The sequence below is a fragment of the Cavia porcellus genome, unplaced genomic scaffold, assembly GCF_034190915.1.
Source record: "Cavia porcellus strain 051 isolate PalLab524CR breed Dunkin Hartley unplaced genomic scaffold, mCavPor4.1 scaffold_30, whole genome shotgun sequence".
In the NCBI taxonomy this organism is placed as follows: Eukaryota; Metazoa; Chordata; class Mammalia; order Rodentia; family Caviidae; genus Cavia; species Cavia porcellus.
The window spans coordinates 32,984,493-32,999,014 of NW_026947513.1; the positions used below are offsets into that span (position 1 = coordinate 32,984,493).

The 14,522-nt window shown below is 48.0% G+C and overlaps 1 protein-coding gene across 1 annotated transcript; it reads right to left on the reverse strand.

Moving 5' to 3' along the window:
* Positions 1 to 440: 440 nt before the first annotated feature.
* Positions 441 to 5,199, reverse strand: LOC101788286 (serine peptidase inhibitor Kazal type 2). The gene is made up of 4 exons (XM_005004511.4): positions 5,050 to 5,199; positions 3,997 to 4,031; positions 1,566 to 1,675; positions 441 to 690 (listed from the first exon to the last, which is right to left on the reverse strand). The coding sequence occupies exons 1-4, from the start codon at positions 5,102 to 5,104 to the stop codon at positions 645 to 647; spliced, it is 246 nt and encodes an 81-aa protein (XP_005004568.1). The 5' UTR covers positions 5,105 to 5,199; the 3' UTR covers positions 441 to 644.
* Between the last annotated feature and the right edge of the window lie 9,323 nt (positions 5,200 to 14,522).

The following is a 14,522-nucleotide window of genomic DNA, read 5'->3' on the forward strand; positions in this document are numbered from 1 at the left end:
GGGATCACACACCACCCTCAGGGTGCACAGGAACCTCTGAGTCACAGCCATGTTGCTAACACTGGCAATTGTTTTTTTTTTTTTTTTAATTAACCTGTGTGAATACTCTACTTATTCAAACCCACTCATAATAAAACCCAAAGAGGCAGGGATATGGCAAGAGACAGAGGGAGAGGGAGAGAGAGAGGGAGAGACAGGAGAGACAGAAAGACAAATTAGCCAAATTGGTGGTACATGCCTGCAATCTCAGCACTCAGGAGGCCAAGGCAGAAGGATCATTGCCAACTGGAGGCCAGCCTGAGCTGTGTAGTGTGGCTTTGTAAAAAAAAAGGTAGAAAGAGAGTGAAAGAAAGAGAAAATAAAAAGAAAAACCCTAATTAACATGAAGGTCAAACTGTCCTACACTGGGAACAGCATTTGCAGCAGAAAAGACCAGCAACTGAATTCAATGCTGATTTTATTCCAACTAAATAAAGCAATGCACAAGCTGAACTACAGAACAAAAGGGAAAAACAAGGATTCTTTTCTCCAAAACTCTCCATGCCTCGTCTTCATTATGTGGGCTAACAAATTTCACCCAAAGCAACACTGGAGAGGGGTCTTTTTGCAGGAGGGCTTGTATCTCTGTCTCTTGGGTGCAGTCTTCAGCATGGCCCCTCTCGGATGACTTCAAGGTCCTGCCCAATCACCCTGCAGATTGAACCACACAGACACAGGATCACTTCCTGCCATGACGAATCCAACTGCTATTTGCCTGTGGTCCACATCATGATAGACTAGACTCCACCCCGGACTGCCTTTACATAATCATGGTGTCAGCTAAATCTAGGACTCCTGGAAGGTAGAAGTCCTCACCTTCCCCAAGATGCCCTTTGCCCAGAGCCCAAGGCCCCAGGTACAAAGCCTGAGAAGCAAAGGACAAGGCAAAGGCTCCAAAGACTGAGCGCCATGGACCAACCAGAGGGCACAGTGACCCTACTGGGGGTGTGACACACAGGGCAGCCAGTAGCACAGGCTTACTGCTTCCCAAGGGACAGCACAGCGGGTGCCGGGTCCCCTGCACATATGCTCTACATTTAAAAGAAAATATCACAGCCGAGAGGTTTAACAATTGAATATATTAAACACACTCCTGTGTATTTTTATTTTGGTGGTGTGGGTCTGTGTGTTCCATGCTGGGGATCAAAGGACTCAGGCATGTCAGGCACCTGCTCTATCACTGAGCAACATCCCCAACCCCCAAATAGACTCGTCATGGGGAAATTTTGCACCCCTGACCCTGATTGTTTGCCCGCTAGTTGATCACTCAAGGAAACACTCACAATCCCCCAGAAAGCAAAACTCAAGACAAGAAAGAAAAGGATGGGGAACAGGAAAAAGCTCAGCACCTTCCTGGTAAGTGCAAGGCCCCGAGTTTGATTTCTGCTACCAGGAGGGAAAAAAAAGAAAAGAAAAAAGGAATAAAAGGAAGGAAGGAAGGAAGAAAAAGAAAGAAAGAAAAAAAGAAAGAAAGAAAGAAAAAGAAAGAGAAAGGCATGGCTGGTGGAGTGACTAAGTCAGGTTACCTGATCTTCTGGCACAGGAGACACTCATTGCTATAGGTATTTAAGTCGCTCCCACACACGGGGCGCAAGTGCCTAGGACACCCTCGTATCTGGTACCGTTCACAGTTTGCCTGGAAAAAAAGAGCTGACTTGAGTCACACTTGGGCTTTTGGTGTTGTTTTGCTTTGACTGGCTCTTTGAGGCAAGGTCTCATTTTGAAGAAGAAGGGACGCAGGCGTGGTGGCTGATGCCTGCAGTCCTGGCTATCAGGAGGCTGAGGCGCGAGAATCACAACTGTGAAGCCAGCCTGTGCAACTCAGTGAGACCTTGTGTCAAATAAAATTTAAAAGAAGCTGAAACATGTTGCTCAACACTCCCTGAGGTCAATCCTTCAAGCCACAAAAAGAAAAAGATAAAAGACTTCAGGGTTTCTTTGGGGGGGGGTGTTGTTTTGTTTGTTTTGCTTTGTTTTGGTACTGGGAATCAAACCAGGTCCTCCCGGTGCTAGGCACGCACTGTGCCACTGAACTATAACAATGGCCTGGCATGAAGGGTTTTAATCTGATTGTTAAATGAAAATCTACAGCATGCTGCCATCCTTACTTTAATGAGCTTTGGCTTCATAATTTCCACCTCACTACAGCTTCTGGCAGGGCTCCTGTTATCTGCCGTTGGCATAACCACACGGTCAGAACTGGACCCTGAAGTTACAGGGTTAATGCTCCCCCTCCACCCACACACACACTGAGATACCTAACAATCCTAACCCCTAGTACCTGGGATTAGGCACTGGAGAGAGCGTCCCTACAGAGGTGGTCCAGTTAAAATAAAGTCAGGAGTCAGTATCCTCATTAAAACGGTGGAATCTGGACATTGAGACGGACAGGAGTGCAGGTGGAGACAAGGACAGGGACCGCATAAGCCAAGGAGGCCACCGGACACCAGGACTCAGCCTGGAACGGATTCTCCTCTTGACCCTCACAAGAAACCAGTGCTGCTGACACTTATTTTGAACTTCAAGCAACCAAATTGCGCTTGCTGCTGCACAGGCTGCCTAGCTGGTGGGACTTTGCAGCCCTGACTTGGGGTCCTGCAGCCCATTCCTCTATCTGCACAGAACTGAGGCCTTTACCTGGAGGGAGCTGAGAGAGGCAACAAGTGTGGCTCTTCAGCAGAGCCGGGAATAGTCACAGGGCTCAGACTCTGGTGAACACAGCCCCAACTAGCAAGAGTTCAAATATATGGCCATTCTGTTTCTGATTTTTTGTTTCAAAACAAGAGTTCACGATGTAGCCCAGACTGGCCGTGAACTCAGGACCCTCCTGCCTCAGCCTCCTGAGTATCTTCTATTACAGACACAGGCCACTGTATCTGCCCCCTTTTTTTAAGTAAATGGTGACCACTTTTCCTTGTCTTGGAGAAAAAGAAGTCACCCAGTCTAAGCAGTGAATAAATGAAACATACTTTCAACTGCTGTCATTTGGATCTACAGAGCCAAAAGCCACACTGGCCATGGCCACGCCTGGAACTAAAGGAGGCCCCCTGAGTCCTTGTGTGCTGTAGTGTGGACAGAGCCCTAACTTTCACCTTACAGGTAGGAGACAAAGGAGACATCCTGGGACAGCAGAGCTGGGAACTGGTATTTTGAGTCTCTGTGACTTTCGCTGGATCCAAGGAATCAAAGGGTGAGACCTTTCATTAAACACCTCAGTTAAAGAGACTTCTGTATGCTCTCACGGCCAACCCACACCCACAATTTTTCACCACGGTCTCTGCTTTCAGTGTCTTTAAAGGCTGAAACAGAAGGATCCCGTTACATTGAAAGCCAGCCTGGGTTACACAACGAGTGAGTTAAAGGCCAGTTTGGACTGCACAGTGAGATGCTGTCTCAAAAATAACAAAACAAAACAATAACCTGACAGCGTCCCTAACTTTTGTCCTGGATTCTTGCTTGGGACCCAACAGTAAAGCCAAGTGCACACCCTTGCTCAATCCCGTGGGACACCGCTTCCCTGGTGGCCACCAGCCTGGGTCAAGCCTCAGCTGAGCCTCTCCTTTCCACTGTGAGCTGTCCTGCTCCTTCCTGCCCCAGAGCCTCTCCCAAACCACAGTCAGTGGTGGTCTAACCCCTTACTACTACAGCAGCTCTGAACAAACAGCCTCTGCTGTCATCTGCTCCCCACCCACAGCCATGGAACTGAATGTGATCAGACACATGGGAAGACCAGTGTACAACATCACTGCCAGGCCAAGGAACTCTGCAAGGAAATACTAACATAGACAAGGCCATGAGATGGTCGAGACTGAGCTGCACTGAACAAGATTTATGCTTTTATCTGTGCAGAAGGCCTGTCTGGGGCCTGATTCTAAAGTGTGCTGCATACAGACGGGGCACGGCAGGCCTGAAATGAGGGGCGGTCCTTGGCGCCCTTAGCAGAGGCTTCCCACTTACTGGTCTATGTCCACCATCTGGTTGCTCCTCAGAGGCTGCAAGAAAAAAACAGGCATTTTACTTACCTAATTGCTCAGAAAATTTCTTTCTTAAAATGATTTTTGGTTTATACATGGCTTCTCCCTTTCTTCTAATGCTTTTTCAGTGTTTGGCACTGTTTGGGGGCTTTTTGATTGCTGTTTTTGAGGCAGGATCTCACTGTGGAGGTCAGACTGCTCTTGAACTCATGTGGACCCCAGGCAGGCCTGAAACTCAGCTACCATCTTGCCCTGGCCTTCTGAGCAGTGGGATTATAGGTGTGTTTCACCAAACTAGCTGATGCCTGCTTTCTCAATCCAAACTGTATATGCCTCCCTAAAACAAATACACCCCAGGCCAGCACTTTGAAAACAGAACGCTTGGTTCTGTTCCTCTGAGGTTTAATTGTAAAAGAATTCTGAAGCTAAATTGCAAATATAGGGAAGCAACTTTTAACAATTTGTGAAATTCTTTTCTTCTGTGGCACAGGGACAAGAATACAAAAGCTAAGTGAAGCTTTTAGTTAGCTTAGGGGGATGGCTGAGACAGGTACGGCTCTGCAGTTCAGGCTGGCCTTGAACTCACTATGTAGCCCAGGCTGGCCTCAAACTCTCAGTGATCCTCCTGCTCAGCCTGCCACGCTGGGATTACAGGCGTGAGCCACCATGCCCAGCAAGCCTTAGTATTGAAACTGCACTGTCAGCTCCGTGAAATCTGTCTATGCAGTCCCAATTTCAGCACATCTGCTCAGAGACAGTAGAGTCCCAGGTTACCAAAAACCCAGCTGCTGCTTGGAGCACCAGAAAATCTGCTTCAGGAGAGGCTGAAGAGAGGGCAGGTATCCCTCAGGATGAGCAGGAAGGGAGCCCAGGACCGCTCTAGCCTAGCACAGCAGCCCAGCTGCGGTAGAGGAAGGTCCAGTAACAGGTGGGCTGGGACCCTCGAGAAGGCCTCCTGGAGCTGAGGGACAGGTCGGGGAGCCTGACACTCCTTAACTTCCCAGGTCCCCGTACCAGGGACCCTTGCAAGCCTCACCTGCGAAGTCCCCCGCCAGGAGCAGCAGCATCAAGCACAGCGTCACGAGCACCATAGTCCCTGCTCCACTGCTGCCTCTGGGGAGCAGACCAGTGACACCGCCCCGGGAGAGCCAGAGTTTAGCGGATCTCCCGGGGGCGGAGCCTAGCACGGGGCGTGGCTTGAGCGTGATGGGCGGGCAGTGGGCGGGGCAGAACCTAGGGTGGGGCTGTAGCCGCCGGGTCTGAGGAGAGCGGCCTTCCTTTTAAAACAGGAATCTGGGGATCTGGACCGCTGGGTGAGGCGGCCCCCGCCAGGATGGCCCTGAGGGCGCAGCTCCAGCTGCGGGAACCTCGCGGGCTGGGCGGGCTGGGCGGGCTGGGGCTCTGGGGCCGGACCCCGGCTGCGTCTGCTGAGTTCCTGCGGAGTCGCTCAGCTCCACGCTGCTCTCGGAGGATCCCCAGGAGTGGGGAGGGGGGCGCCGGGAACCGCGGACCTGGAGGCAGCTTTCCGGAGAGCATGCAGGGTCGGGAAGACAGACAGGGAGCAGGGGGTCAGGAAAGCGTCTCAGAGGAGGCGCTGCAGCAGGGCGCTGATGGATGATCACGGCGGCACCCGCAAGACTCGGAACCGCACCCGGGCCCAACGGACCCAGTGGTCCCCTGGCTGCAGCACCGACGTGGGGCCCGGTCCCGGGGACCACGTGGCTCCGACAGCCCTGGCAAGGGATTTCATTTGTGTACTTGCAGTAGGAGGCCGGTGAGGGTGCGGGATCGAATCCTTGACCCAAGGTTGCTAGGAAAGTGCTGTACCACTGAGCTATACCCTTGGTCCTTGTAAAAGTTTATTGTGAGTCAGCATCTCACTCAGTTGCCCAGGCTGGTCTGGAACTTGCTGTCCTCCTGCCTCAGCCTCCTGAGTAGCTGGGACTGCATGCCTGCCCTGTCACAACAGGCACCTGAGAAGGTTTTCAGAGAAGGAGTATCCCTGATGTGCCTTTAATAGACAGGTGAAGGTTGGAACAGAGGGGAGAGCCCAGCTTGGTGGCAGTAATCCTAGCACTGGGAGGCTGAGGCAGGAGGCTGAGGCATGAATTCCAGACCAACCTGAAATGCACAGTGAGTTGAAGCTCAGCCTGAACTACTTTAGTGAGACCTTGCCTCAATAATAATAATCATCATCATCATCATCATCAATGGAGGGGAGACAAATGAAGTGACTTTTTCAGTGATCCTTATAAGAACAAAGGTGATCAGGCTTAGCATGTACAGGGGGCTGGTGGGAAGTGGTCAGGGTCAGGATTTATTGTGGATAAGGGGCAGCTGGGATGAAAGGAAGGCCAAGGATGGTTCCCATGATTTTTTACTTCAATAGCCTGACAGATGCTGATAACTGTTATACTAAGAAAAATTAAAATAATTGATTAAAAGATAATTAGCAAAAATAGTTACTTAAAAGAATAGTTATTAGCAATATTGTCATTCTGTACAGAACTCGTTACCCTAGTAACCAAGCACCAACCACATAGCTATAAATTAACTGACCGCGTCGTTCTGCTGTTCTGTAATGCGTCATCCCCCCTACCTTCGTGACCTGTGTACAATGTCAACTTTTGTCCCCCTTGTAAGAGACAAATGATGCTGTGTCAACCATTGTTCCCTTTATGAGAGACAAATGTTCCTGGAATTGGCAGACCAAGGGCTATGAATTGGCTAACCACCCACTGTGAAATGCCTCTTACCTCAAGCAAAGGAGAACAAAGGCCCACCTTATTTCTGTTTCTCATCACTATGTACTTCATGATCATAGCCATGCGTGGCACTGATGGTTACTCTGCACACTGTCTCCTGGGAGCACATGGGATGGTGGTATCGGCTGTCACTCAGTGCACTCCGTAGCCTTGCTGCAGTGTCACCAGCTGGTTTCTAAAGGATCTGCCATAGGATGGGAGCTAATCATAAATGAACTATAAAAATCAGTCAAAACTCTCAGTTGCACAGCTTTGCAAATTCCATCTGCACTGTGTCTCTGGGCCAGCTAAAATAAAAGTGCTTCTTCCTAAAAACGCCATCGTTTAGCCCCATCTTTTCCATCTCAGAGGTTTTGCCTCATTTTCATCTCCGGGGCCTTTTGGGGAAATACAACAATAACATCTCTGTGATGAAAACACTGGGAGACATTTATCCTGTCCAAGTGAACATGTGAAGAAGGTAGCTGAAAGGTGAGCTTTGAGCATTCAGGGGCTGGGGTAGCATGGAAGCTATCAGTGTTTGGAAGGTATTAAAAACCGTGGGACCAGCCGGGTGAGGTGGTACACATCAGTAATCTCAGGCCTCTGGGAGGCTGAGGCAAGAGGATTGCAACTTCAAGTTCAGCCTGGACAATTGGAGAATTTAGCAAGCAAGACCCTGTACCAAAAAATAAAGATGCCTTAGGGATGTCACTCAGTGCATAGGCCTGGATTCAGTGTCCAGTACTGAAAGACAGAGAGAGAGAGAGAGAGAGAGAGAGAGAGCAGGAAGACCACATGAAGACAAAAGACCATCCACAAGATCAGGGCACAGTTCAGGAGGAACCACCATGGGACCCCATGATTTTGGACTTCCAGCCTCCAGGGCTTTGATAAACTGATTGCTTAAATCACCCAGCAGAGGCATTGCTAACACTGCATGTATCCTGTAAAAAGAAATTCCAATGTAGGTATCCTTTTATTGAATGATTAAATTTTCAACAATTTAACAAATGAATACAAGGTTATTCTGAGAGAAACATATTTTACTGTCCTCCTACAAGAGCTCATAGAGTATTTGAGAATGTTGAGGGGGTTGTTTTGTTTACTTTTTGGTACCAGAGATTGAACTCACACTTGCCAGGCAGGCTCTTATACCACTGAGCTGAACATCCAGCTTTGAGAATAATATTTATTTGCAATTTCTTCCTTAGGAGGCTTCATTTCCATTGACACTTACTGATTCTAAATATGGCCTTGAGTGGCTCATGGACAACTTGGTGAGGGGTTTAAAGATAGGAAAAACTGTGCACGGAGGGACAGCATGTGAGTGCCTATACAGCTCCTGTGTGTGTGTGTCACACACCTGCACATGCTTCTTATGGCTATGTGTCAGGTGTTGTCACTGTGCCTGGCCTGGTGGCAAGGCTGGAGCCTGGGGCCAGCTGCTGCCGCAGAGTGACAGGGCACTGAGGGCACAACGACAACTCAGGGATGAGCCCTCCTCTTCCTCCCGGCCTCCCATCCTATGGCAGATCCTTTAGAAACCAGCTGGTGACACTGCAGCAAGGCTACGGAGTGCACTGAGTGACAGCCGATACCACCATCCCATGTGCTTAACCTTAGCAGGCTAAGCACAGAGAGGAGGAGACAGTGTGCAGGGTAACCATCAGTGCCACGCATGGCTGAGTCCTGGCCAGACTTCTTTTTAAGACTCGGGGTACCTGGAATCAATGCAAATGTTTTCTGAGTCACTAATGTTTATTCTTTGAACAGTTGTCATAAAATACAAGTGCCTTGTTTTTCTGAAAATTCTTAACGAACAGTGACAAAATGGACATTTATAGAGGTTTTGGGACTGAGCCTCAAATTAAGAGAAACAGTGCTTCCTACGTTGGGCCAGGCCCTGGGTGCCATCACCAACACCCGAAGATGATGGCAAAAATCTGTTGGGTTTCACTTACCAAATAACACCTGTCAGTACGTACATATAAAGAAATGTACATAAATACCTTTCAAGCTGCAGGAGCCTGCCTCTGAGCATGGACTCAGGGGTGATACTTACAGGCATCAGGGACCATTTCTGTCTGAAAAGAAAAGCTATCAATCCCTTCAGAGAGACCTGGTATAAACTGATGTGGATAGCAACCATCTTTCTGAGATTTCATTCTAGAAGTAATATGCCTCAGAAATATTTTATTCTGTAATTTTTTGTTTTGTGTGGGGTTTTTCATAATTTTTGTTTTAAAGAGAATCAAACCCTACAAAATAAAGCAGAATAAAGCCAACCAAAACAAAACAGTGTGATACAGGGTTTTAAAACAAGATAATAAGAAATCAACTATGGTTACCACAATGCCTCTTGTCTTCAAAACAGATGCCCCTAAATTTATACATAGTAAAAACTGAACAAAACAGAACAGAACTAATAAAAACAAGACAATGAACACAATATAGGACTTCACAACAAGATAATAGTAAATTCCAAATGGCTACCACAATATATCTTGTTATCTTTGAAATAGCTGCCCATTCCATTGGATATAATAAAATCAAACAAGACAAAACAAAATAAAACCCAACCGAACAAAACAATGAAAATGATACAGGACTTCAAAACAAGATCATAGGGAATTAGCAATGGCTGCCACCTGTAGAAGGATATCTCCCATAGATGCTACACTGCGTATTGTTACCTTTGGAATAGATGATCAAACTACTGACCTTAGCCCCACAAACACTGCAAGCATTAAGCTGTATTTTATCTCACTTGCTATCATCACAGCCTACCTATCTCCGTATCAGCCAGTCACATGGGGAGGCGGGGCATGAGAGGGAAGCTTGGCTCTTGTCTCCAGTCTGCCTCCTGCAAGCACTGGCTTCTCTGATTCTCCCCCCAGGGGTCCAACTCACAGATAGGGCTTATCTCCCTGTTGGCTTCTTGTTCTCCTCCCCCGCAGTCCAAAAATCCTGCCAACTCACAGGAAAAGGCTGCTGTCTGATTCTCCCCCTAGCAGCTCACTCATGACACCAGCTTACAACAAGAACGTGGCTTCTTGTTGGCTTTTTGTGTTTTGAATTTATGGAATAGAGTCTCGCTATATAGTTCAGTCTGGCCTCAGACTCCCTGCGTCCCCAGGCTGGCCTCAGATTCACAGCTGCCACAGACTCTCAAATCACTGAGATTCCAGGCATGTGGAGCCAACCACATCAACCTTTCTCTTTCTGTCTTTCTTTTTTTTAAAGAGCTATTTTTCACTATTTATTTCCTATTTATTTTGGGTGGCTTTTCCCATAGTTGTCTCAGTGCTTTCTAGTCCAGCACAGGGGCCATCAAATGATTTCAGCACCAGACCAGCTGATCAGTATGCGAGAGGCTTTGGGCTAACCTCCAGCCCAGCATTTCCACTCTGTCTGCATGGGGGAGGACAGAGGGCATAAGCCCGCGAACAGGCATGGCCACATTCAGCGCCCCTGCCAGGAGCACCCAGGCAGCAGGCTGCCACCAGACTCTCAGCCGTTCCCTGACCCCTGGCCAAACATCCAAGTGCAGGTGACAGTGCTGACTGTCCTCTTGTTTGTCACAGAGTGAAACCAGGCTTAATCCTTGAAGGTTTCAGTCCTGCTTTAGCTACTCACTGCTGGTCTGGAGGCCACAGCCCAAAATGAAGAAAAATTTGATAATGTGTCCAGGCAATTAAAGAAAAATAAAATATTTTTTGAGTTTTATTATCTGGTTGCTACATTCAAAATCATTTTTCTTTCTGGAGCTTGTTTGTTTGGAGACAGCGTCTGCTGTGTAGCCCAGCTTGGCCTTGAACTCACTAGATACCACTGGCTAACCTCACACTTGAAGTCCTCCTGCCTCAGCCTTCTGAGTAGTGGGATAATAGATGTGCACCATCATGGTAGCCTCAAAATCTTTTATTTATTAACTTATTTAGTTTTGGTGCCAGGGATTGAACTCATGGCCTTGTGCTTGCCAGGCAGGTGCTTATGCCACTGAGCCAAACTTCTGGCCCCTCAAAACTATTTTTATGGGCTGGGGATTTAACTCAGCAGCCTAAGTGCCTGCCTTGCATGTGCATGGTTGTGAGTTTGATCCTGAGTACCAACAAAAAAAAAAAAAAAATCATTTTTATTTCATTCTGAACTACTGGCTCATTGTGTCTACAGAAGTCTGACTTTTTAGAAACTAGGTGTGGTAGTGGAAGGGAATTTTATATGTAAGGGAAATTTTAAACTTACATTTTTGACCCTACTAAAGTTTGGGCTGGGAAGCATAGCAATTGCCATAGTTACAAAGTTATAAACTTCAGCTGGCCTTGACATCCCCATGCTAGCCACAGCTTATAAGATAGGTGTCATTCATCCTGACAGTGCATCTTAGTATGTTTTGCTTCCTTTAAAGTTTTCACCACGAGGATAGCTCAGTTCAGACTTTGAGGATTGATTCTTCCTGCTCACCATAACCGGAACCTTGTTGTTATATGACAATAATCCCAATTAGTTTATGTGACATAAATACTGCCTGGCAATATACAACAAGACATGTGTAATCAACTACACTCTGCTTACCTATACTCTATATAGGTAACTGGATTGCCCCAAGATGGGGTTGATTTGGAATAGTAAATTTCCCAGCTGTTTACCAGCATTGATGAAGTTAGCTATCCGGTATACTCTAAATCTTTAATTTTTGTGCTACTTGGGAGAGTTCACATTTAATGCCGTTCTCATCCCTTTTTTCTTTTGAGCCAACACCTTGTTAAATTGCTAAGTTGCCCAGGTGGGCTCCAACTGGGGATCCTCTTGCCTCAGCCTCACAGAGTGCTGGCATCCCAGGCATGTGCTCCATCTTTAAAATCCATCTTTAATCCTTCAAAATAGAAGATTCAAATCTATGTAATGGTACAAAATGCACACCTGTCTCTGTCCATTCAGAATACCATTAACAAAATTTCTTTTGAAAATTCACAGAGGTGAGCCGGAAGAGGTGACAGACAGACGTGCACTCCTCAGTAAGGTACAAGTACAGATCCAAGTTTGTGATCTAGCCCTGAGCAAATTTGGGTGACAATGCTTCTATTAGGCAATGGTAGTAGAAAAAAATACCAGGCCCTTATTTATCATAAATATGTAAGTAGTGCATTAGCCAGCCTTCCCACCCCTGAGATAGGATACCCTGTGCCCACAGTTTAAAGGAGGAGATAAAGTTTAATTTTACATGCAAATGCAGGAGATTCGGTCTGTGGTCACCTGGCTCCAATACCAAAACCTCAGCTAGGGAGGAAGGCTGCCTTTTTTTTTTTTTTTTTTTTAATGCTGGGGATGAAACTCACAATCTCACGCTTGCCGGGCATGTAGGATGTTCACTGAGCTAACTGAGCAGCCTCAAAGCTGCCTGCTTTATGGTGGAAGGAGGCAGAGCAAAGGAACAGTGTCAGAGGGGATGGAGTGAGGGACCACAGGCGTGCCTGAGACACACTGAGGCATGCACTCTGCTCATCTGTGAGGCAACTCTCCTAGCAGTGAGGTTGTCAGGAGATTTTGCAGTTAGTAACATTTTCTCTCCCATGGCAGTGCTACTTTACTGACTCCAGTTAACATCAGCTCCAAGTACCTCACGATCATTTGTGGTGAACACAACACCATCCCCACACACAGTGTAGCTGTCCCGGAATTGGGGAACAGGGAGCCAGGCTAAGTAGCTCTCCCAGCAGTGATGTTAGTCATCACCTAGTGAAGCTCAGCTTTACCTGGGAAGAGATGAGGGCCTGTGAGGCTGCTGAGGACTAAACTCGGTCACATCCCCAAAACCCGTGGCTCGTGCTTAGTCACCGTCTTCAGTGAAAGGCCCTGAAGAGACAGTGGGTGCAGCAACATCCTCTGACCTTCCTTCTGCGTCTCAAAACTGCTGATGAACCCAGGGAGAGTGATGTATGACTGTAACACCAGAACTCGGGAGCCAGAGGCAGGAGGATTACTGTGAGTTTGAGGCCAGCCTGGGCTGCACAGTGAACTCCTGTTTTATCTGTAAATATAAAAAAACAAAAACAAAAACACAAAACAAAGCAACAACAAAAGTAGAAAGGCCTCAGGGATAGATCACTGGTTTAAAACGTGCAAAGACTTACATGCCGCTCTTTTTTCCTTTTGAAATAGGGTCTTGGGAAAGTGCTAAGTTGTCCAAGCTGAGTTTCTGCTTGTCATCCTCTTGCGTCAGCCTCCCACAGCGCTGGGACTATCACAGTGCACCCCCACACCTGGCCACAATTCACTCCTGTGCCCGCTCAGGCCATGGGTGTTCACTCTGAGTGCATCTGTGGGTCACTTCCCTATGAAGCCTGGCAGGCCAGGTAAAACTGTTTGAACTCCTGCCCTGGTCTCCTGTTGATCTGTCTTGTGTGCATTGACTTCTCAGGCCCAGGAGAAGTCATGGGCTTGGGAGAGCATGAGTGAGGGGCTGAGGGACTTCACAGCGGTAGTGGTCAGCTGTGAAGAGGAGGTGATGACAGGGTATCCAGCCCTGCCATGGAGGGCCTCCCATGGACCTGAGTCTGCAGGACCTGAAGTTCAGCTGCCCAGGTGCCAGCCGTGAGGAGCCATGAGCTCTTCTCTAAGCTGCAGATGCTCAGCTTCCAGCTCCACCCTGCAAGCCACACCTCCTTGCTGGACATGACCAGCTGTGACAAGCAAGCAGCACCTGGCACCTGGTCTGACTGTGAAGCCCCTCTATGTCCTTTTTTTTTTTTTTTTTTTTTTTTTTTTTTTTTTTGTCTTTTTTGAAACAGGGTCTTGCTATGCAGCTCAGGCTGTCCGTGAGCTCAATTTATAGCCCATGCTGGTCTCGAACTTGCAACAATCCTCCTACCTCAGCCTCCCAAGTGCTAGGATTACAGGCGTGAGCCACCATGCTCGGCCTCCCTCTATGTCCTTTGATGAAGATGACACCATAGCAGAAGGGGACTCAATACCTCCAGGTGCCCAGTTTAGAGGAACGTGGTGGATCCACAGTTCTGCAGCACAGGTCTGGCCTCAAGGGGCTTGTACAAAATATGTCGGGGAGACCAATCTGGACACGAGGACATGGGATGGGGAGACCCCTAGAAGCCTGTGGATGGTGGATGCCACTGTGCAGACATGCAGCCCAGCGCAGCAGGACTGTGTCAGTGGGGATGTGCGCTGCCACAGGGCTCCACGGTGGAGCTGTCAGCTGAGTGACTCTCAGTGTGCAGGGGTGGACAGTTAGGACTGACAGCAGCTGTCATCCTTACAGCACACAGCCCCAGGGCAAGATGAAAGGAAAATTCAACCTGTTTTTACTTCTCCCCAAAAGAACCAACAATCCCATGAAAACAACGTAAAGGTCCTGGGGGTTCCGGGTTCACTTGATCAGCAAGAACACATGGGCTCTGTTCCTGCCCAAACCAGGCAGGTCAGGATGGGCTCTCCCAGAGCTCTGCGAGTCTGCCTCCACCAGTCCTGCAAGTGTCAGTCACACAGGAGTGACTTACAATGAGCTCTTGGAACCGACCAAAAGAAGTCCTCCGGGGCGCATGGAGCTCTGACCACTACTCAGAAGGCCAAGGCACAAGCGCCACTGCCAACTGGAGGCCAGCATGGACTACATACTGTGATTCTGTTGAGGGGGATGGAGTAGAAGAAAAAAGAGAGAAAGAAAAAGAAAAACCCTATATAACCTGAAGGTCAAACTGTCTGCCCTACACTGAGAATAGCATTTTCAACAGAAAAGAGCAATAAC

Coding starts and splice junctions, on each gene's coding strand:
- LOC101788286 (XM_005004511.4), bottom strand. CDS start 5,104: ATGGTGCTCGTGACGCTGTGCTTGATGCTGCTGCTCCTGGCGGGGGAC. Junction 1,676..3,996: donor CAGATGGTGGACATAGACCA/GTAAGTGGGAAG, acceptor CTTTTTTTCCAG/GCAAACTGTGAACGGTACCA. Junction 691..1,565: donor CTCCTGTGCCAGAAGATCAG/GTAACCTGACTT, acceptor TTCAATCTGCAG/GGTGATTGGGCAGGACCTTG.